The sequence below is a fragment of the Seriola aureovittata genome, chromosome 12, assembly GCF_021018895.1.
Source record: "Seriola aureovittata isolate HTS-2021-v1 ecotype China chromosome 12, ASM2101889v1, whole genome shotgun sequence".
NCBI lineage: Eukaryota > Metazoa > Chordata > Actinopteri > Carangiformes > Carangidae > Seriola > Seriola aureovittata.
This window is the reverse complement of record NC_079375.1, coordinates 23,357,315-23,377,638: the sequence shown is the minus strand read 5'-3', so window position 1 is coordinate 23,377,638 and position 20,324 is coordinate 23,357,315. Positions and strand designations below refer to the sequence as shown.

At 37.3% G+C, this 20,324-nt stretch overlaps 2 protein-coding genes across 3 annotated transcripts; one reads left to right on the top strand and one right to left on the bottom strand.

Moving 5' to 3' along the window:
• The first annotated feature begins 7,959 nt into the window (after positions 1 to 7,959).
• On the top strand, positions 7,960 to 11,978 carry fitm1l (fat storage inducing transmembrane protein 1, like). Its single transcript, XM_056391645.1, has 2 exons — positions 7,960 to 8,964; positions 10,551 to 11,978. Exons 1-2 carry the CDS (start codon positions 8,786 to 8,788, stop codon positions 11,227 to 11,229), a joined length of 858 nt encoding a protein of 285 aa, XP_056247620.1. The 5' UTR covers positions 7,960 to 8,785; the 3' UTR covers positions 11,230 to 11,978.
• A 345-nt stretch (positions 11,979 to 12,323) lies between these two features.
• Positions 12,324 to 19,803, bottom strand: trnau1apb (tRNA selenocysteine 1 associated protein 1b). Of its 2 annotated transcripts, none has more exons than XM_056391643.1 (9): positions 19,617 to 19,803; positions 18,579 to 18,676; positions 17,963 to 18,062; positions 17,037 to 17,089; positions 16,690 to 16,818; positions 16,083 to 16,199; positions 14,863 to 15,169; positions 13,785 to 13,830; positions 12,324 to 13,442 (listed from the first exon to the last, which is right to left on the bottom strand). In XM_056391643.1, the coding sequence occupies exons 1-9, from the start codon at positions 19,650 to 19,652 to the stop codon at positions 13,306 to 13,308; spliced, it is 1,023 nt and encodes a 340-aa protein (XP_056247618.1). In that variant the 5' UTR covers positions 19,653 to 19,803; the 3' UTR covers positions 12,324 to 13,305. The 2 variants fall into 2 exon arrangements, with proteins under 2 accessions (XP_056247618.1, XP_056247619.1); XM_056391644.1 differs by having other exon boundaries at positions 13,785 to 13,827.
• Between the last annotated feature and the right edge of the window lie 521 nt (positions 19,804 to 20,324).

Here is a 20,324-nt window from a genome sequence, read left to right as displayed (position 1 = left end):
TTTTTTGTCATTTTCATGCCTTACTACACTATGAAGTTTTGTGGCGTTTTAATGCCTTATTATACTATGACGTTTTTGACATTTTTATGCCTTGCTGTACTATGACGTTTTTATGCCTTACTCTACTATGACGTTTTGTGACATTTTTATACCTTACTATACTATGACGTTTTCATGCCTTACTACACTATGACGTTTTCATGCCTTACTACACTATGACGTTTTGTGGCGTTTTTATACCTTGCTATACTATGGTGTTTTTTGACATTTTTATGCCTTATGATACTTTGATGTTTTTTGTCATTTTTATGCCTTACTCTTCTATGGTGTTTTTTGACATTTTTATGCCTTACTATACTATGACGTTTTTTTACATTTTTATGCCTTACTATACTATGACGTTTTTTGACATTTTTATGCCTTACTATACTATGAGGTTTTTATGCCCTACTATACTATGGTGTTTTTTGACATTTTTATGCCTTACTCTACTATGGTGTTTATTGACATTTTTATGCCTTACTATACTATGGTGTTTCTTGACATTTTTATGCCTTATTATACTATGACATTTTTATGCCTTACTATATTATGGTGTTTTTTGACATTTTTATGCCTTACTATACTATGGTGTTTTTTGACATTTTTATGCCTTACTATACTATGACGTTTTTATGCCTTACTATATTATGGTGTTTTTTGACATTTTCATGCCTTATGATACTATGACGTTTTTTGACATTTTTATGCCTTATTATACTATGACGTTTTTTGACATTTTTATACCTTATGATACTATGACGTTTTTATGCCTTACTATATTATGGTGTTTTTGACATTTTTATGCCTTGTTATACTATGACGTTTTTATGCCTTACTATACTATGGTGTATTTGACATTTTTATGCCTTATTACACTATAGTGTTTTTGACATTTTTATGCCTTACTATACTATGACGATTTCATGCCTTACTGTACTATGGCGTTTTTTGTCATTTTTATGCCTTACTATACTACGATATTTTTATGCCGTACTATACTAAGACATTTTTTGTCATTTTTATGCCTCACTATACTATGACGTTTTTTGACATTTTTATGCCTTTTTATACTATGACGTTTTTATGCCTTACTATATTATGGTGTTTTTTGATGTTTTTATGCCTTACTATACTATGACGTTTTTATGCCTTACTATACTATGGTGTTTTTTGACATTTTTATGCCTTACTATACTATGGTGTATTTGACATTTTTATGCCTTATTACACTATAGTGTTTTTGACATTTTTATGCCTTACTATACTATGACGATTTCATGCCTTACTGTACTATGGCGTTTTTTGTCATTTTTATGCCTTTTTATACTATGACGTTTTTTGTCATTTTTATGCCTTATGATACTATGACGTCTTTTGACATTTTTATGCCTTACTATACTATGACGTTTTTTGTCATTTTTATGCCTTATGATACTATGACGTCTTTTGACATTTTTATGCCTTACTATACTATGACGTTTTCATGCCTTACTACACTATGACGTTTTGTGGCGTTTTTATGCCTTATTATACTATGAAGTTTTGTGGCGTTTTAATGCCTTATTATACTATGACGTTTTTTGACATTTTTATGCCTTGCTGTACTATGACGTTTTTATGCCTTACTCTACTATGACGTTTTGTGACATTTTTATACCTTACTATACTATGACGTTTTCATGCCTTACTACACTATGACGTTTTCATGCCTTACTACACTATGACGTTTTGTGGCGTTTTTATACCTTGCTATACTATGGTGTTTTTTGACATTTTTATGCCTTATGATACTTTGATGTTTTTTGTCATTTTTATGCCTTACTCTTCTATGGTGTTTTTTGACATTTTTATGCCTTACTATACTATGACGTTTTTGGACATTTTTATGCCTTACTATACTATGACGTTTTGTGACGTTTTTATGCCTTACTATACTATGACGTTTTGTGACGTTTTTATGCCTTTTTATACTATGACGTTTTTTGTCATTTTTATGCCTTATGATACTATGACGTTTTTTGACATTTTTATGCCTTACTATACTATGACGTTTTCATGCCTTACTACACTATGACGTTTTGTGGCGTTATTATGCCTTATTATACTATGACGTTTTTTGTCATTTTTATGCCTTATGATACTATGACATTTTTTGACATTTTATGCCTTATTATACTATGACGTTTTTTGTCATTTTTATGCCTTACTATACTATGACATTTTCATGCCTTACTACACTATGAAGTTTTGTGGCGTTTTAATGCCTTATTATACTATGACGTTTTTTGACATTTTTATGCCTTGCTGTACTATGATGTTTTTATGCCTTACTCTACTATGACGTTTTGTGACATTTTTATACCTTACTATACTATGACGTTTTCATGCCTTACTACACTATGACGTTTTCATGCCTTACTACACTATGACGTTTTGTGGCGTTTTTATGCCTTACTCTTCTATGGTGTTTTTTGACATTTTTATGCCTTACTATACTATGACGTTTTTTGACATTTTTATGCCTTACTATACTATGAAGTTTTTATCCCTTACTATACTATGACGTTTTTTGACATTTTTATGCCTTGCTATACTATGACATTTTTTGTCATTTTCATGCCTTACTCTACTATGACGGTTTTATGCCTTACTATACTATGGTGTATTTGACATTTTTATGCCTTATTACACTATAGTGTTTTTGACATTTTTATGCCTTACTATACTATGACGATTTCATGCCTTACTGTACTATGGCGTTTTTTGTCATTTTTATGCCTTACTATACTATGATATTTTTATGCCGTACTATACTAAGACATTTTTTGTCATTTTTATGCCTCACTATACTATGACGTTTTTTGACATTTTTATGCCTTTTTGTACTATGACGTTTTTTGTCATTTTTATGCCTTATGATACTATGACGTTTTTTGACATTTTTATGCCTTACTATACTATGACGTTTTCATGCCTTACTATACTATGACGTTTTTATGCCTTACTATACTATGGTGTTTTTTGACATTTTTATGCCGTACTATACAAAGACATTTTTTGTCATTTTTATGCCTCACTATACTATGACGTTTTTTGACATTTTTATGCCTTTTTATACTATGATGTTTTTTGTCATTTTTATGCCTTATGATACTATGACGTTTTTTGACATTTTTATGCCTTATAATACTATGACGTTTTTTGTCATTTTTATGCCTTACTATACTATGACGGTTTTATGCCTTACTTTACTGTGACGTTTTGTGACGTTTTGTGACATTTTTATGCCTTACTATACTATGACATTTTTTGACATTTTTATGCCTTAATATACTATGACATTTTGTGCCATTTTTATGGCACTATGACGTTTTTTGACATTTTTATACCTTACTATACTTTGACGTTTTCATGCCTTACTACACTATGACGTTTTGTTGCGTTTTTATGCCTTATTATAATCTGACGTTTTTTGACATTTTTATGCCTTGCTATACTATGACGTTTTTATGCCTTACTATACTATGACGTTTTGTGACATTTTTATACCTTGCTATACTATGACGTTTTTATGCCTTACTTTACTATGACGTTTTGTGACGTTTTCTATGCCTTATTATACTATGACATTGTTCGACATTTTTATACCTTGCTATACTATGACGTTTTCATGCCTTACTATACTATGACGTTTTTTGACATTTTTATGCCTTACTATACTATGACGTTTGTATGCCTTACTTTACTATGACGTTTTGTGACGTTTTTATGCCTTATTGTACTATGGCGTTTTTATGACATTTTTATGCCGTACTATACTATGATGTTTTTTGACATTTTTATGCCTTATTATACTATGACGATTTCATGCCTTACTGTACTATGGCGTTTTTTATCATTTTTATGCCTTACTATACTATTACATTTTGTGACATTTTTATGCCGTACTATACTAAGACATTTTTTGTAATTTTTATGCCTCACTATACTATGACGTTTTTTGACATTTTTATGCCTTTTTATACTATGGCGTTTTTTGTCATTTTTATGCCTTACTATACTATGACGGTTTTATGCCTTACTTTACTATGACGTTTTGTGACGTTTTTATGCCTTATTATACATGACATTTTTTGTCATTTTTATGCCTTACTATACTATGACATTTTGTGCCATTTTTATGGCACTATGACGTTTTTTGACATTTTTATACCTTACTATACTATGACGTTTTCATGCCTTACTACACTATGACGTTTTGTGGCGTTTTTATGCCTTATTATACTATGACGTTTTTTGACATTTTTATGCCTTGCTATAATATGACGTTTTTATGCCTTATTATACTATCATGTTTTTTGACATTTTTATACCTTACTATACTATGATGTTTTTATGCCTTACTTTACTATGACGTTTTGTGACGTTTTCTATGCCTCATTATACTATCACGTTTTTTGACATTTTTATACCTTGCTATACTATGACGTTTTCATGCCTTGCTATAGTATGACGTTTTTTGACATTTCTATGCCTTACTATACTATTGTGTTTTTCTACAATTTTATGCCTTTTTATACTATGAGGTTTTTTGTTATTTTTATGCCTTATAATACTATGACGTTTTTGACCTTTTTAAGTCTTACTTTACTATGACGTTTTGTGACATTTTTATGCCTTATTATGCTATGGCATCTTTTGACATTTTTATACCTTGCTGCATTATGATGTTTACATGCCTTACTATACTATATATTTTTTTTAATTTTTGCCTTAGTATACTATTACGTTTCTTGACATTCTTATGCGTTACTATACTATGACGTTTTTTGACAGTTTTACGCCTAATTATACTATGACATTTTTTGATATTTTTATACCTTGCTATACTATGACGTTTTCATGCCTTACCATACTATGACGTTTTGAGAAATTTTTTTGCCTTATTATACTACGACGTTTTTTGACATTTTTATGCCTTGCTATACTATGACGTTTTTATACCTTACTATACTATGACACTTTGTGACGTTTTTATGCCTTACTTTATTATGACGTTTTGTGACATTTTCATGCCTTACTTTACTATGACGTTTTGTGACATTTTTATGCCTCACTATATTATGAAGTTTTATGCCTTACAATACTATGACATTTTTATGCCTTACTATAATATGACGTTTTTTGTCATTTTTATGCCTTATGATACTATGACGTTTTGTGACGTTTTTATGCCTTACCTTACTATTACGTTTTGTGACATTTTTCTGCCTTACTATAATATGATGTTTTGTGACATTTTTATGCCTTTTTATACTATAATGTTTTTTTGTCATTTTTATGCCTTATTATACTATGACGTTTTTTGACATTTTAATGCCTTACTATACTATGACGCTTTGTGACGTTTTTATGCCTTACTTTACTATGACGCTTTGTGACGTTTTTATGCCTTACTTTAAAATGACGTTTTTTGACACTTTTATGCCTTACTATTCTGTGACATTTTTGACGTTTTTAAGTCTTATTATACGATGGCGTCTTTTGAAATTTTTATACCTTGCTGCACTATGATGTTTACATGCCTTACTATATTATATTTTTTTTTTAATTTTTGCCTTAGTATACTATGACGTTTCTTGACAATTTCATGCCTTACTATACTATGACGTTTTTTGACAGTTTTACACCTAATTATACTATGATGTTTTTTTTACATTTTTATGCCTTGCTATACTATGACTTTTTCATGCCTTACTATACTATGACATTTTTTGATATTTTTATACCTTGCTATACTATGACGTTTTCATGCCTTACTATACTATGACGTTTTTTGACATTTTTATGCCTAATTATACTATGATGTTTTTTTACATTTTTATGCCTTGCTATACTATGACTTTTTCATGCCTTACTATACTATGACATTTTTTGACAATATAATGCCTTACTATATTATGATGTTTTATGCCTTATTATACTATGACACTTTTATGCCTTACTATTCTGTGACGTTTTTGACGTTTTTAAGTCTTATTATACAATGACGTTTGTTGACATTTTTATGCCTAATTATACTATGATGTTTTTTGACATTTTTATGCCGTACTATACTATGACATTTTCATGCCTTACTATACTATGACGTTTTCATGCCTTACTATACTATGACGTTTTTTGACATTTTAATGCCTTACTATATTATGATGTTTTATGCCTTACTATACTATGACATATTTTATGCCTTACAATACTATGACGTTTTTTGGCATTTTTATGCCTTACTATACTATGATGTTTTTTTATATTTTTATGCGTTATCATACTGACGTTTTTTGACATTTTTATACCTTGCTATACTATGACGTTTTCTGACGTTTTTATGCCTTACTTTACTATGACGTTTCGTGACATTTTTATGCCTTACTATATCATGAAGTTTTATGCCTTATTATACTATGGCGTCTTTTGACGTTTTCATGCCTTACTATATAATGACATTTTTAAGCCAAACTATACTATGACATTTTTCTGCCTTATTATACTATGACTTTCTTTTAGATTTTTACGCATTACTATATTATGGCATTTATGTTTTAATGTTTGATTATACTATGACAATTTAAAAAAAAAAAACATATATATATAAATATATATATGTGTGTGTGTGTGTGTGTGATGTTTGTCCTACAGTGAGTCAACTTTAGAGATGTCAGTGTTCAGAGTGTTCAGCCTGAAGGAAGACATTTAACACTTTGAAACCAGGTCAGCTTTTATTTCTGGACAGACGACATTTCAGCTGAGTCTATATTTCAGGAGTACACAGAACAGGAGAGGACAGAAGAAGGTTACAGTGGTGTGAATAAGAAATAAATGAACCATCAACCAACTAAGAAGATGTTTTAGTTGCATCAAGATTTTAAAAAGGTTACCTCTATCTTTTTTACTGACCTACATCAATTAGCCCTGAGCCTCTCTTCTGATTGGCTGACTGTTTTCTGGGTGATTGAATAAAGATGTAGCAGATTTCAGGTAAACAGAGAAACCAAATCGTGCAAGTCTGAATTGTGGATCCAGGTAGGCGGGACTTGGGGCGCGGCTGAGAGCGGTGACTGCCTCGTTGTGACATCACAAAGTTACAGAAGTCCTGACGGCTGGTTTTAAGGCTCAGTTTCTGAACACAGGCTGTGTGTTTTTCTCTGTGGACTCAGCACTTTGATACTTCCACAGTATTAATATAGAACCTAGACCTGCTTTATAATCAAACAACACATGGACACTATATGGACCTTTAAAGAAACAGAACCTGAATTAAAGTGTTTGGTATCAGAGAGCGAGAAGAGAAAGAGAGAAAGGGCAGTAAAAGTGTGTGAACTGTGTGTCGGCATTCTTTGATTGACAGAGACAGACTGCTGCAACAGCTGAGTCTCAAACCAGATACAGTACAAAGGTTACCGCTATTAATACACATGAACATACATACAAACACATAGTGTGACACACCGCATCTAATTTCACATCACTGATGACATGTCATGTCTTTTCAGTAACGTCAGCTCTGTCGCTGCTGCTCAGCCCAGCCTTGATCTCTGCTGCAAATTCAGATGAAATTAGTCAGAAACACTGTGATGTCACACACACACACATACACTCACACACTCTCACACACACACACCAAGGAATCAGTGTCATTGGATCACCTTCAGTTATCTCAGTAGGAGTAATGTGACAACCTTAAGGTTCAGGAGACATATGACAGGGCGAGAACATAAATAGTATGTGTGTGTGTGTGTGTGTGTGTGTGTGTGTGTGTGTCTGTGTGTGTGTGTGTGTGTGTGTGTGTGTGTGTGTGTGTGTGTGTGTGTGTGTTTGAGAGGGAGGGTGCTAATGGAGAGCAGAGAAGCTACAGTTACAGCAGGATAGTTTGAACAGTGGAGACATTCAGAAGCAGTGGCCATTGCTGAGTGGAATACGTTGGTGGCCATTGCATCTCTGCAGCAGTGACACAGAGGGGACCAATGACAATCACTGCACAACAAAAGGAAAGAAGGCAGAGGTCACTGGGAAACATGCTTCACAAGGTCAGAAAAGACTGATGTTTAGTTCACTGCCCTCGGAGAAACCCAGTGAAGCAACAGTGATGTGGTTTGGAGAGCAGCAGCAGCAGTGGTGAAGCCTTCAGTGAAAACTGTAAAACTGAGAACTGCAGATAAAACTACAGCGCACCGAAACTACAAGATACAGTAAACACAGAGTCAGCACAAGTGTCTGCTGGATTGAAGAATTTCATGGTTGGAATTCACAGTGTGCATATTTTCAGTCTGAGGAATGTTGGAAGCCAGCTGTCGTTTCATTCATGTTTCTCACTACAACACTGAACACACATAGTCTGCAGCTCTGACATACTGCAGGCTCTGGATTTATCTTCTTCATCTTCATCTGAACAAATGGATCCGATCTGCAACCTTTGAAGAACAGTTTGAATAGATTGATCGATTCCAACCTGACTTTTAGATGATATAAAATGCAGAGTTATTCCAGTCTGCAGCAGTGGTAATTACAGTTACTGGTGTGTTAAATACATTCTCATTGGGATTACAGCCTCATCACATGAACGAGTGCATGCTGTTTAGTCTGAGGTGGATTATCTACACAAACACACTGCTGCATTCAGAGCCAGCAGCAGGGGATTTTCATATTTAACTTAACACCCAGTCAAGAGTCTCAGTTCTGGGTCCAGATGTTCCTCAACACGCTGCTGGTGGTCCTGACGGACCTGGCGGCCCGGCTCCTTGGTAACACTGTTTTCCGGCAGCACTTCCACCTGCTGCTATCTGCAGTGGTGATGTTCAGTCCTGCACTCAGCTTCTGGGTCTCCCAGCACAGCATCTTCGCCAAGAGAAGCCACTTTCTCTACAGGTGAGACTGCTTCCTGTTCACTTCCGGCTCCACTTTGGACAAGTGCCTCCATCTTCCTTCATGTTGTTGTTAGTGTTTTGTTTGTTTGATTAAAGCTGATGCAGATGTATAGTCTGAATATGTTCAACAATATGTTTGTTCATGTTTCCTCTTCTGTGTTAAGCTGTTGACATTGGATCATAACAGTCAAAGTTTCCTGTGATAAATATAAACCAAATCATGGATGGTTGTAAAACCTTTTGTCTCAGCGCCTTTAACTCACACAATTTTTGTGATAGAGCTCTCAAATGTTGACACAACGTACTCTTATTATTTCATTACAATTAGCAATGTTTTCAACTTCTCCAGCTATACCACAGTTTTGCCCCACTCCCGGGGCAAGTTGTAAACCTAAAAGTAAAAATTAAAAATTCAGCCTATAGCACAAATTATGCATCTAAATAAGTTTATTTCACATGTTCCAACACTTCACCATTCTTCCTGTTGGTCACCAAGCACAAAAACAACTCATCACTGACTTTTAAAGCACTTTAAAAACAGCTGTAATCCACAACAATGAGCTGTTCTCAAGACCTTTAAAACTTTATAGAAGTACGTGTGCAAGCACACGGAGAATATGTTTAGTTGTCATTACCGGGTTAGTTGTAACAGTCATTGTTTACCCTGCTGTAGAAGCATGGGGGAAGTCACATTTTACCAAAGAGACTCTGTAATTTAATACAAGTTACATAATTCTAACTTTAACAGTATCAGCACTCATCAAAAATGGTCCAAAAAATTATTAGCATGTAAAACCTCTTCACAGCTTCACATGCAAGGTCAGGAAGGAAGTGGTCATGCATGAAACTGATCACGATTCTAAGGTCATCTGGCTTATTGGTGAAAGCGACACTGTTACAACCATCCCCCGGTCTCCCCTGCGTACTAATACCACATGGGAAGTATTCACTGTGTACTAATCTGTACAGCAACCTACAGCGTACGACACTGCGTCACACAGTACAGACAGTAAATGACACTGACAGACATCAATCAAGCTTGATTTTTCTTAAAAGTTAATTTCAATGAAACAAACAAAGTATAAACACTGGCGTAATGTCTCCTTATACAGCTGACATGGTGAACTTCTTATGCCTTAAATGTATTAGACGCGGAGCCACAGTATCTATTAGGGTGATGAGTGTGATGCTCTGACCTCCACCGGCTGCTCTCCAACTGTGTCTGTCAGCTGTTCGGTGCTGAGCAGACAGTGGGTTCATTAAAGTGTTTTTACTGCAAACAGCTGCTGTGAAGCAACTGCTGGTTAAACCAAAAGGCAAGTTTTGTGCAGCAGATGATGAGATAATCAGCAGAGCATAGAAAAATAAAAAGATTAATAATAATAATAAAATATATAAAGAGTCACATTGCATTTACAACTCAAGGGCATTTATTAGCAGCAATTAATAAGGTCTACTTTCTTCTCAATGGTGGCTTTTATATATTTACACTAATTTGTCATGACATAATTTCTCTCTCATCAATTCCTCCTCTAATCTCTAACTTCCCTGCTAACACTGTCCTCATCGCTCCTCTCCCTCCTCCAGGATCTTCCTGCGCTCCGGCTGGGGCTGGACCTGCGTCTTTGTCGGTTCCTTCGTCTTCCTCCTCTCCTTCTCCATCCGTCGTTCCCTCGCTCTCTCCATCCGTCACCTCTCCAGGCTCGGGGTGGCTGGTGCACTGTGGTTTATTTTCTGCAAGCTCCTGGACCAGCTGGAGAACGCCACAGGAAGCTGCTATGAATCTTTGATCACCGACGCAGGAGATACCAACGGCCAGCCTCTGCTGGTGCTACGAGAAGGGGAGAGCAAGTCTGAATGCCTCAAAGCTGGGATGTTGTGGAGAGGATATGAAGTTTCAGAGGACGTCTTCCTTCTCTGTCTTTGCTGCCTGCTGTTGGCAGAGGAGATGGCCGTGTTTGGTCCTTATCTAAGTCTGGGCGGGATCTCGGACGCTCCTCTGAGGATCCTCTTCCTGTTCTGTGTTCTCCTGCTCGGCCTCTGGATCTTTCTTCTCTTCTGTCTCTTAGCTTACTTCCCTCAGTTCCCCACCCAGCTGCTGGGGGGCGCTCTAGGCTGTCTGAGCTGGAGGGGACTGTACCAGGGTTGGTACCGCCTGGGGCCCAGCTGGTACTGTCCCGGGAGGCCTGGAGTGGGACTGCTCAAGACCAAGACCGGCAGTGCTGAAGCTGAAGATGCACAACTGAACCACGATCACTACAATTAACCGGAGAAACGAAGAGCTTTAAACGGCTCTCAACACTGCCACAAAGGTGAATTCAATCATTAGATCACGGCGGCTGTTTGGAGACGACTGAAGGTTCTCCCAGAAACACAAAAACCCTGTCCAATCGTGTTTGTCGTCCTCAGTGAGATCAGCAATCCTGCCATTTAGATGCAGGTTGGAGATGTTTGAGAATCCCTGAACCCACAGCTCAGGTTCTGTTTGCAATGCAGAGAAAAAAAAAAAAAACTAGTATCTGAAATCAAATGATGGAAATGTGATTTTCTAGTGAACATTAAAATCTCTGCAACACTTGAATAAATTCAGAATGTGTGTCATAAAATACTCAAATTCTCTAAAGCCCATGGCTGACAGATACTATCAAACATCCATGTTTCTCTATGTGTCTTTTGCATAAAGATCAGTGTCTGACAGCATCTTAACAGACATGTCCCACCTTGAAAAGACCCCCAGCCTCAGGAGGGGGCCTATTCACTGTAGGTTTCTGTGCCTTTTCATTTATTTAGTCCATTTGTCTTCACCCTTATCCCCTGGGACCTCACGTTCCTCTGCTTAGTCTCAGGCAGCCAAATGAGCCGACGTGGGCTTGTTGGGTAGTTGTTAGCTGTTGAGGGGAAGACAGGGTAAGAAGGAGGGTAGTTGTGTATTGAATGTAGGTGTGAATTCATTAGTGTGTATGATTGAATTTATGTGTCCGTCCACAATAAAGCAGTTGCTGAGCCACAGTTTTATTGTGGAGGTCTAGAGAGAGTTCCTTGGACTCCATGGTTTGGTTTTTGTCCTGACATAGTGTGAATTGAGGGACCTTTTGGACACATAGGTGTGTGTCTTTCTAAACTATGTACAATCAATTCAATTTACAAGTGTACTCCTGTGAGGAAGCGTAGGACACAACATGGAGACCCCACAGCAAAGGGTGTGAATACGTCTAAATAAGAGATTGTCAGGTTTTGACTTTTAATACACTTGCAAAACAAATTCTAAAACTGTTTCACTTTGTGGAAACTGACGGGAAAAAACAGAAAATCTTCACTTCATTCTTCACCTCATCACTAAAGAAAGAAGACAGAAGATCATTTTATCATTTTCCTCTTAAATTGTATTTTTTTGATAGAACGTCTCCAGAAAGAAAACATACAAAACGTCAGCCATCAGACAGCAGGGAAGAAAAAAGCTGGACATCTGCTACAGCAAACCAGCTGTGTCGGCCGCACAAAACCATGACATACAGTTTGTCAGCGCTCAGCAGTATTGAGAAGTTGTCCCATTCATCTATTACACAGAAAAGAAACAGTGATAAATTACATTTCTGACTGACTGTTGCTGGGTAAACTCCACACCATCATCATTCCAGATAAAGTTCAGTACATCTATCAGAAAAATGAAAAAAAAAAAGAAAAAAAAAAAAAGGAAAATTAATCCTTCATTAAAAATGAACAAGACAAGACAGATCGATATCTTGTATTTACACATTAAAAAAAATCTATTGACTATCGTAGAAGTACATGGCAGATGACGATAAAGGCATAGTTTTATTTTCTGTCTTCAGAGGACTCTCCCTTCCTAAAGAGTTGGGGCCGTATTCAAAGAGCAAAGTTAGCGTTTGCTGGTGACCAGTTCAGCGTGGATCAACATGAATGAATGACAGTGGTGTTTGTTCCTCTGTGACATCATTAAACGCAAAACGTTGACCCGCGCCGATCGACAGCAGAGAAGGCAACGTCAGCACTTCATCCCTCAACTTTTAGCTCTGGTGTATAGAGGAGTTCATACTACACAGTATGGACTACACAGTAACTTTCTGTATATTACCAACATGGTAAACATTAAAATCAAGTGAATGCTTATATGCACTTTAAGTATTTGAAGAGGAACAAGTACTGTCAGCCTTTGTTCAGGCTTGGATAAAGTTCAGAGACTGAAGTGAAGAGGCCTTTATAAGGCGTCAATGTAGCTTTAAATCATCAAGATTATGGGGAGTACACAATCATTAAAAAAAATTATTCACTGGTTTGTTGGGGGAGGGGTGGGGGGGACCGAAGAGACAAAAAAAAGTTATCATGGGAGGGAGGGGATGGGGGAATCGACAGTGTTCAGAGTTTCCCAATGACAGTTCATCATGGCGTCGTAGAGCTCCTCGCTGCGCTGCATGAAGTCTTTGTTCCACTGGTCCACGTCACATTCAGGGATGGGCTCTGTAAACCCCCACCACCCCCAAAACAATGATTTAAACACAATCCACAGTGTGTGTCGTCACAATCTGACCATTAACAATGCCATGGCTACAGTGGCTACGCTAGCAGCTAGCCAGGAAGTACTGGTGAGAAGATCTTTGTGACACCAGACCGAATCTGGAGTCATGGATTTAAACTTTATATCTGTGAGGTATCTGTTACTATGACTCCCAAAGAACAGCCTATTCAGCGGTCTCACATTGTCTCCAGTCAATATGATATGTAATTAACATTTAGCAGTTATGTTTAATATACAAATATATAAGTTGTACCAAAGCAAATCAGTTCAGTGCAGGGTCTTACCTTCAGCATTATCGCCCTCCATTTCTTCCGTCTCCTCGTGACTCTGCTGGGGAAAGAGATGAAACATTAGAAATGATACTAAACACTGAAATACTAGAAGACACCAAGTAACTACATTACTGTTGGTTTTCTGCAGTAACCTGGTTTTTCTTTAGCAAGAAGCCCAGCTTGTTCCAAAAGAAGGCTGGGGTAAGGGAGAGCACGTATACGTGGATTTAGAACTAGATTACTACAGCAGAAACACATTCTGTCTGATTTCCTGTATAGCCAGAGGCCTGTACTATGAGGCAAGTTCAACATACCCAGGATAACTTTTCCTTATCTGGCTTAACTGAACAGAACCATGAACTCTTAATATGATGTGAGAAGACACGCTGATACCTCCAGGTAAATATGGTTATAGCGACATCATAAGGTGATATTCAACAAGGTGAAATGTAAACAATATGATCACATGCCTGGAGTTAAAAAGAGATAAACACTACAAATTATTTCTAACTATTAAAGTCAGATGGAGAATATATTGTAAATAAGTTCATGAATTATCATTAAGTTTCTTACTGAAAGTCTGCAGGACTAAAAAGGTTAGTTAACTCGCTAACCTAAACTCTTGCTTTGCAGTACAGGCCTGTGATCTCTGGTTTCTTGTGTGCATGTAAACATACTCAATTTATCATTCTTCAATATTAGACGCCAACATTATAAGCACTGAGATTATCCTGTAAAGAAATATTCAAACATTACTTTACATTAGAGAACACCGATACAATTTCATCGCTGTGCACTTGGTACAGAATTAGCTCCGTAATTTGAGCCTCACTTAACACAAAGGAAATGGTCAGAGATCCCAACTGCAACTGTCGTTGTTCATTAGCACACCAGATAACATGATACGATCTGTAAATAAGACAGTTTGAAGCTGTTGGACGGTGTATGTGTCTTCTAGTAGCACTTAGCAGAGGATAACACTTCCCCCCTGCTCAACACACCCTGGAAAATTTCACAATCAACAGACAAGTATATTTCCCAAAATGTCTAATTATTCCTTTGAGCACGGGTGTGGGCGTGGTCCACTCACCTCTACAGCTCCTGACATGTCAGTGGACATGGGTGGCATCCCCATGGGAGGTGGAGGCATCATGTGGCCAGGTGGGGGGTATCCATAGGGCCCGTAGTTATAGTTGTAGCCACTGTTGTAGCCACTGTTGTAACCGCTGTTGTAGCCGCTGTTGTTGTAGCCACTGTACTGGTCATAGCCCCCCCACTGAGAGTAGTAACCTCCCTGACCCCCGCTGCTTTGGCTGCCATAGTAACTGGACTGAGACTGGTTGTAGTTGCTATGGTAATTCTGGCCCTGGCCCCCGTGGTAGCTGCTCATCTTTTGGCTACAAAAAAAAAAAAAAAAAAAAGAAACACAGTAAGGTTTCACATATATTTGAAGGGAATTTGGTGAAGCACATGTATCTATTTATCTTGTGTGTCTACAAATCTTAATTTATAAACCTTCAATTTGTAGTAATACTGCAATGAAGGATAAAACATCTCAAAGGAATTGAACAGACTGATATGAAAGGAGTTATGTACTCATATCTTCTGGGTGCAGGTCTTCCAGGTTTCATGTTTGGAAATGTACTGTTCTCAATACAAGTGAGTATTTTCGTTTTGTGTAACTTTACTTCTTCTAGTTTCCAGAGGGAAATACTGATATTGACGCATTGTTATAGAATTTACTAACTGATAATATATAAAGTACCTGCACTGCATCGGGTTCATCAAAGTGGCACACATCACTTACAGTGGCGTCCAAAAGTCTGAGACCACTTTCCTTCAGACTTTTGGATCCCACTGGACATTTTGTTCATAATACTCAAACTATTTTGAATTTACAACCTTCAGGCATTTCTTTTTTTGCTCAACCTTTAAATAAGCCTTTACAGTTTAATATCCACTTTGTTACAACCCCCATTATTAAAAAAGGTTAAAGCTGGCAACGTGTTTACTTTTCTTACTGCCGACAAATCACGAGATCAAAGATCAAAACCAACCATGAGTTAACCTCTCAGCACTTTTGCATTTGTTGAGGACTATTTTCAGCAGTGGATTAATCCACATTTGGTCTTCTAGTGAGTATCTCGGGCAGCAGAGTGGTTTGTATGAGTAAGTAATTTATTTATTTGAGTTTATTTAAGTTATATACGTACTCATATCTTTAATCTGGGGTTAATGAAATCTTGGGAAGAGGATGTGTAGTTTATATCTTCAGCCATCATCCGTCGTGTTTCTTTGTCAGGGTCTCACCTCTTTGCTACAGCGATGCTGAGTCTGAGCGGCTTTCCGCCGAGCATCGTTCCCTGGCACTCCTCGATCGCCTTCTTCTGCTCGGTCTCCTCCCCGAACTTGACAAAGCCGTAGCCTCTGCAAGTCAAACAACTCTTACACCTCCGCTCCACACCAACACACACTACAAACTTGGCATTACATAGCCACTTATAATGAGAAAAGAGAATATAATGGGTATTATTATGGTAGAACTGAAACTTGTTGTTTTACTTTTAACATGAGGTAGCATCACTTGAATTGTGAGTTGCTCTTGCTTAGCCTATATGGGGAAAACAATAGTTTTAGCATAAGACCTCAAGAAAACATGTCTTCAGCCTTTTTTTGAAAATAGATTAAGATGAACTTGGTGGTCAACGTCCACAGCACTGCCATCATGATACTATCAAAACCAGGAGACATTTTATATTATTGTACATTTCTTACAAAAATATTCAAACAGAATATGACACATAACACCAAGGACATTAAAAAAGCAATACGTAGTTCAAGGAATCATCTTTTTCATACTTTTAACATTTCTCTGAAGCCACATCGCTATCCGATCCACCTCTGTGAGCTGACGTACCTGGAGTATCCATACTGGTCTGTGACGACTTTGGCTCCTTTGCAGGAAGGGTACTTCTTAAAAACTTGGTGCAGCTGGAAGTCGTCCACCTCAGAAGCCAAGTCGCCTACAAACACTGAAAATTCTGGCCTGAGAGAAGGAAAGACTTTGATCAAATACTCCTGCTTATACAACTATATCACTGTCAAGAATTAAAGGAGCAGTTGTGGTTAATGAGTGTGCCGCTTGTGTTTCAGGGTGTAAATTTACTAAAATTAGTTTGTTAATTAAATTAAGTTTTGTAAATTAAAATTCTGATTCAAACATCGACATTTGATAAGGAAAGTTGAATGTAAATCATATCTTACCCTGCCTCTGGCCGTTTCCCATAGGTGGCATAGTTTAGCTTAAACTTCCGGGGCTGCACATGTGGAGAGAAAACACACTCACTAAGCCGACCTCAAACACCAGAGATGTGTACTATAGCACTGATATTGCTGGAAATAGAGAGTGGAGTTATTATGGTTGTTGTTATTTGGGTATACATACCTCCACCACCCAGACCAGCCTTTAGCCCATTCCTCAGTTAGTTCCTACCAGAGACTCTATTCACCAGCTTCAAACAAAGTACATTCATGTACAAGCAGCCTCTTAGCCACCTTCAGCAGCAGGTACAGGCCGGTGGACAGGGGAGTCCAGTAGCTTGGCCAGCTCACAGAGGCAACAGCGTTTCAAATTCAGTAGCAAGCAACTACAGCTCACAACTTTACACGTCACTTCAGACATCAAAACTGTTCAAGCTGGCATGATTTTTTTCGTTTTGTTTTACATCACCAGACACTAAAGTCGACTTACTGTCACTGCAGCCAATAAAGAGTAGTTTCACTAATTAGTATCTGCGACTGGTATTTAGTATTGCATTTTTGTAAAAGTCTGGTTTAACTGACTGTGAAAGCACAATACTGGTAGCAAAAGCAACACAAATAGCAAATTGAAGAGATCTGGCTCACTCAATCAATTACTACTGGCTATAATTGACTTATTTGCATCCAATCCTGTTTAGTTTCTGTCGTAACAAAGGAGGACCAAGACTAGTTGAGCTCCGCTATCCACAGTCAAATCATTAATTACATACTGTTTGATAACAACAGTCTAACACTGAAAAAAAAGGAAGGCGGTATTAAATTTTCAATGATATTTATGTATTTGTGGAGAAACAATAATAATATAAAGCAGTAAGGATTGCATCAAAGATATATGAACAAGTATTTTGCAATTACACCACAGAACTTACCGGATTAGATCCAGGAACCAGTTTTCCGTTCAGTCTTTGGACACAGCGGTCGACGCTTGCTTCATCTGCCAGCTCCACAAAGCAGTATCCTGCAGAACCACTGCGCAGGAGGACAGACATGACAGGGATAGATACTGAGGAATGATTTACATCACAAGCATGTGTATATTTAACAATAGCATTAACAGTATAAAAGGCACACATGAATGAATAACAAAGTCGAGGCCACCTGAGCTTCAGTCTAGACTTGTACAAATCCAGCTTAAGTAATGCAATGATTCCCTCACAGAGATATTAACATTACATGTTATTTCGACAGGATTCCCTTCAAGAAACGCTGAGAATTTAAATTATTTTATCACTGAAAATGACATTACATTTTAGTAAATTAACACTTTAGTGTTTGATAATATAACAGTGTGGTGATGCAAGTTAATTCGGGTGTGTGTGAAAAATGAAAATTCATACATGCTTCACTGCTGCTACAACTCCAAAACACAGATCAGACATACAGCTGATTTTGCCATCAATCCCACTTGACGGTTAAGGGTGAGTGGTAGACCTGGAGCTGTTCATAGAGGTTGGTGTGTAGCATGAAGTGCTCTGTATAACCTACCCTGTTATCCTGTGAGTGATGATCTTGACTCCAAATGGTGATTCTCCCATAGCACTGAAAGCCTGCTTGATGAAGTTTTCATCCATGTATGGGTCCAGCTAAACACACATGCAAAGAAATTTAACATAAAGTTACATTAAATCTCAACTAAACTCAAATGTTCCTAATAGTACAAGAGCACGTACACGGCTTCATAATGTAAAATCTATGTGAACTAACTGTAAAGTTATGACATTTATAGCCTGTCATTTTAAAGACTCAGTGGTGCAAATTTAACTTCAAAGTGTTGTAGCAGATTGCAGCTTCTTATTTTAAGAATGTAATAAATCTTAATCATAACAGTCTCAGGTGTAATGTGAGGCACGCACTGGGGTTAGGTTGAGAGCTGGCAGTGGTATAACTAGGGTTACACTTTAATATTTGCTGCACTTGAAACGTTATGAAATTATAAACTTGCTAACTTTTCCAGACACTATTTTGACGTTAAGTTCGTAAACCATCCGTTTCTAGTCCAAAATGAAAACACGTAATGACCAACAACTAACGTGTAACATTCAGACTGTCAGGTTATTTCTGTGTACGTTAGTTCAGTTACAAGGCTCCGCCAAGATCGGCCAGAATGAGAAGATCCTCAACTCAAACCTCTACCAATTTACTCGAGATACTTCCATAAATTGCTAATGCACTCTCTCATTTCGTGTGTAATTTTATTTAATGCATCAGGCTGCAGTTACACATATTACACGTGAACTTTAACGATTAGTTTAAATCCAACTTGGTTAGCTTACGCTTGCTACGAGGAGAACAGCTTTGTGGGAAACACACAACAGGGTTTTTGGTGACTCATTTCACCGCAAAAGTTACTACTGGGTCTTGCTGAAAGGTGTTACGCCAAATTCTTCAAACACAGTACTAAGAACAGGGTTTTGTGTAACCTTTTACGACTGGGGTCACGTATCCGGGCTAACTTTATCTATCGGAGCTAGCAAACAGCACGCGAAGCTAGGCTAACGTGAAAGAAACAGACTTCAGACATACATCACCCATCCACAGGCTCGTCTGTCTGTTGAACATCTTGGAGTTTAGAACCGCGATGATACTATACAGGAGTTTGTTGGTGTTTAACGGTCGTATAAAAAAAGCGAAATACTACAACATTAAAAGTTCTCCTCTCGTTCACGCGAAGCGCATCGATTCGCAGTTTCACTTCCGTATCAAGCCACTGTGATACTTCCGGTAAGCTTTCTTCTTCGTCGAATGTTTAACGGCAGCTGGATTGCATTACTGCCGTCTCCCGGTATGATCTAGATATTACGACCTCCTCTCCCCTTTCGCCTCCCCTGTATCTTAAATGTCTCCCCCTTGTTCAATCTTTCTAGAGCCATAAAAATGGAGTACAACTAAACTGTATACCCCGCTAAGAAATTTGCGTTTAAGTGTTTCAGTTTTGTAACTTGGGACTGTAACTGTCTGTAACTGTGTCTCTTAAAAATTTACACATGATCTGAATATTTGTGATCTGTAACTATAGAACATAGGCGGAGCAAGGGGGGCAGCTTATGGGGCTTCAGCCCCGGATGTTTTCCCAAAAGCCCTAAATATATGATTCAGGGCTATAAATGTACTATTCTGCAATCTTATAAATCGTTAAATTTATTCATTAACGAACAATGCCAGCAAACTAGCTGTGCACATGTACATTGCTGCCATTATCAACATTATAATTTATTACAATTATTATGATAT

What these genes read in the sequence shown, in the direction of transcription:
- fitm1l (XM_056391645.1), top strand. Translation starts at nt 8,786, where the DNA reads ATGTTCCTCAACACGCTGCTGGTGGTCCTGACGGACCTGGCGGCCCGG. An exon ending in AGAAGCCACTTTCTCTACAG is followed by an intron (nt 8,965 to 10,550) that starts GTGAGACTGCTT and finishes TCCCTCCTCCAG; the next exon opens with GATCTTCCTGCGCTCCGGCT.
- trnau1apb (XM_056391643.1), bottom strand. Translation starts at nt 19,652, where the DNA reads ATGTTCAACAGACAGACGAGCCTGTGGATGGGTGAT. An exon ending in AGCATCGCTGTAGCAAAGAG is followed by an intron (nt 15,170 to 16,082) that starts GTGAGACCCTGA and finishes TTTTTTTTGTAG; the next exon opens with CCAAAAGATGAGCAGCTACC. An exon ending in GGAGGGCGATAATGCTGAAG is followed by an intron (nt 13,443 to 13,784) that starts GTAAGACCCTGC and finishes GGGGGTTTACAG; the next exon opens with AGCCCATCCCTGAATGTGAC.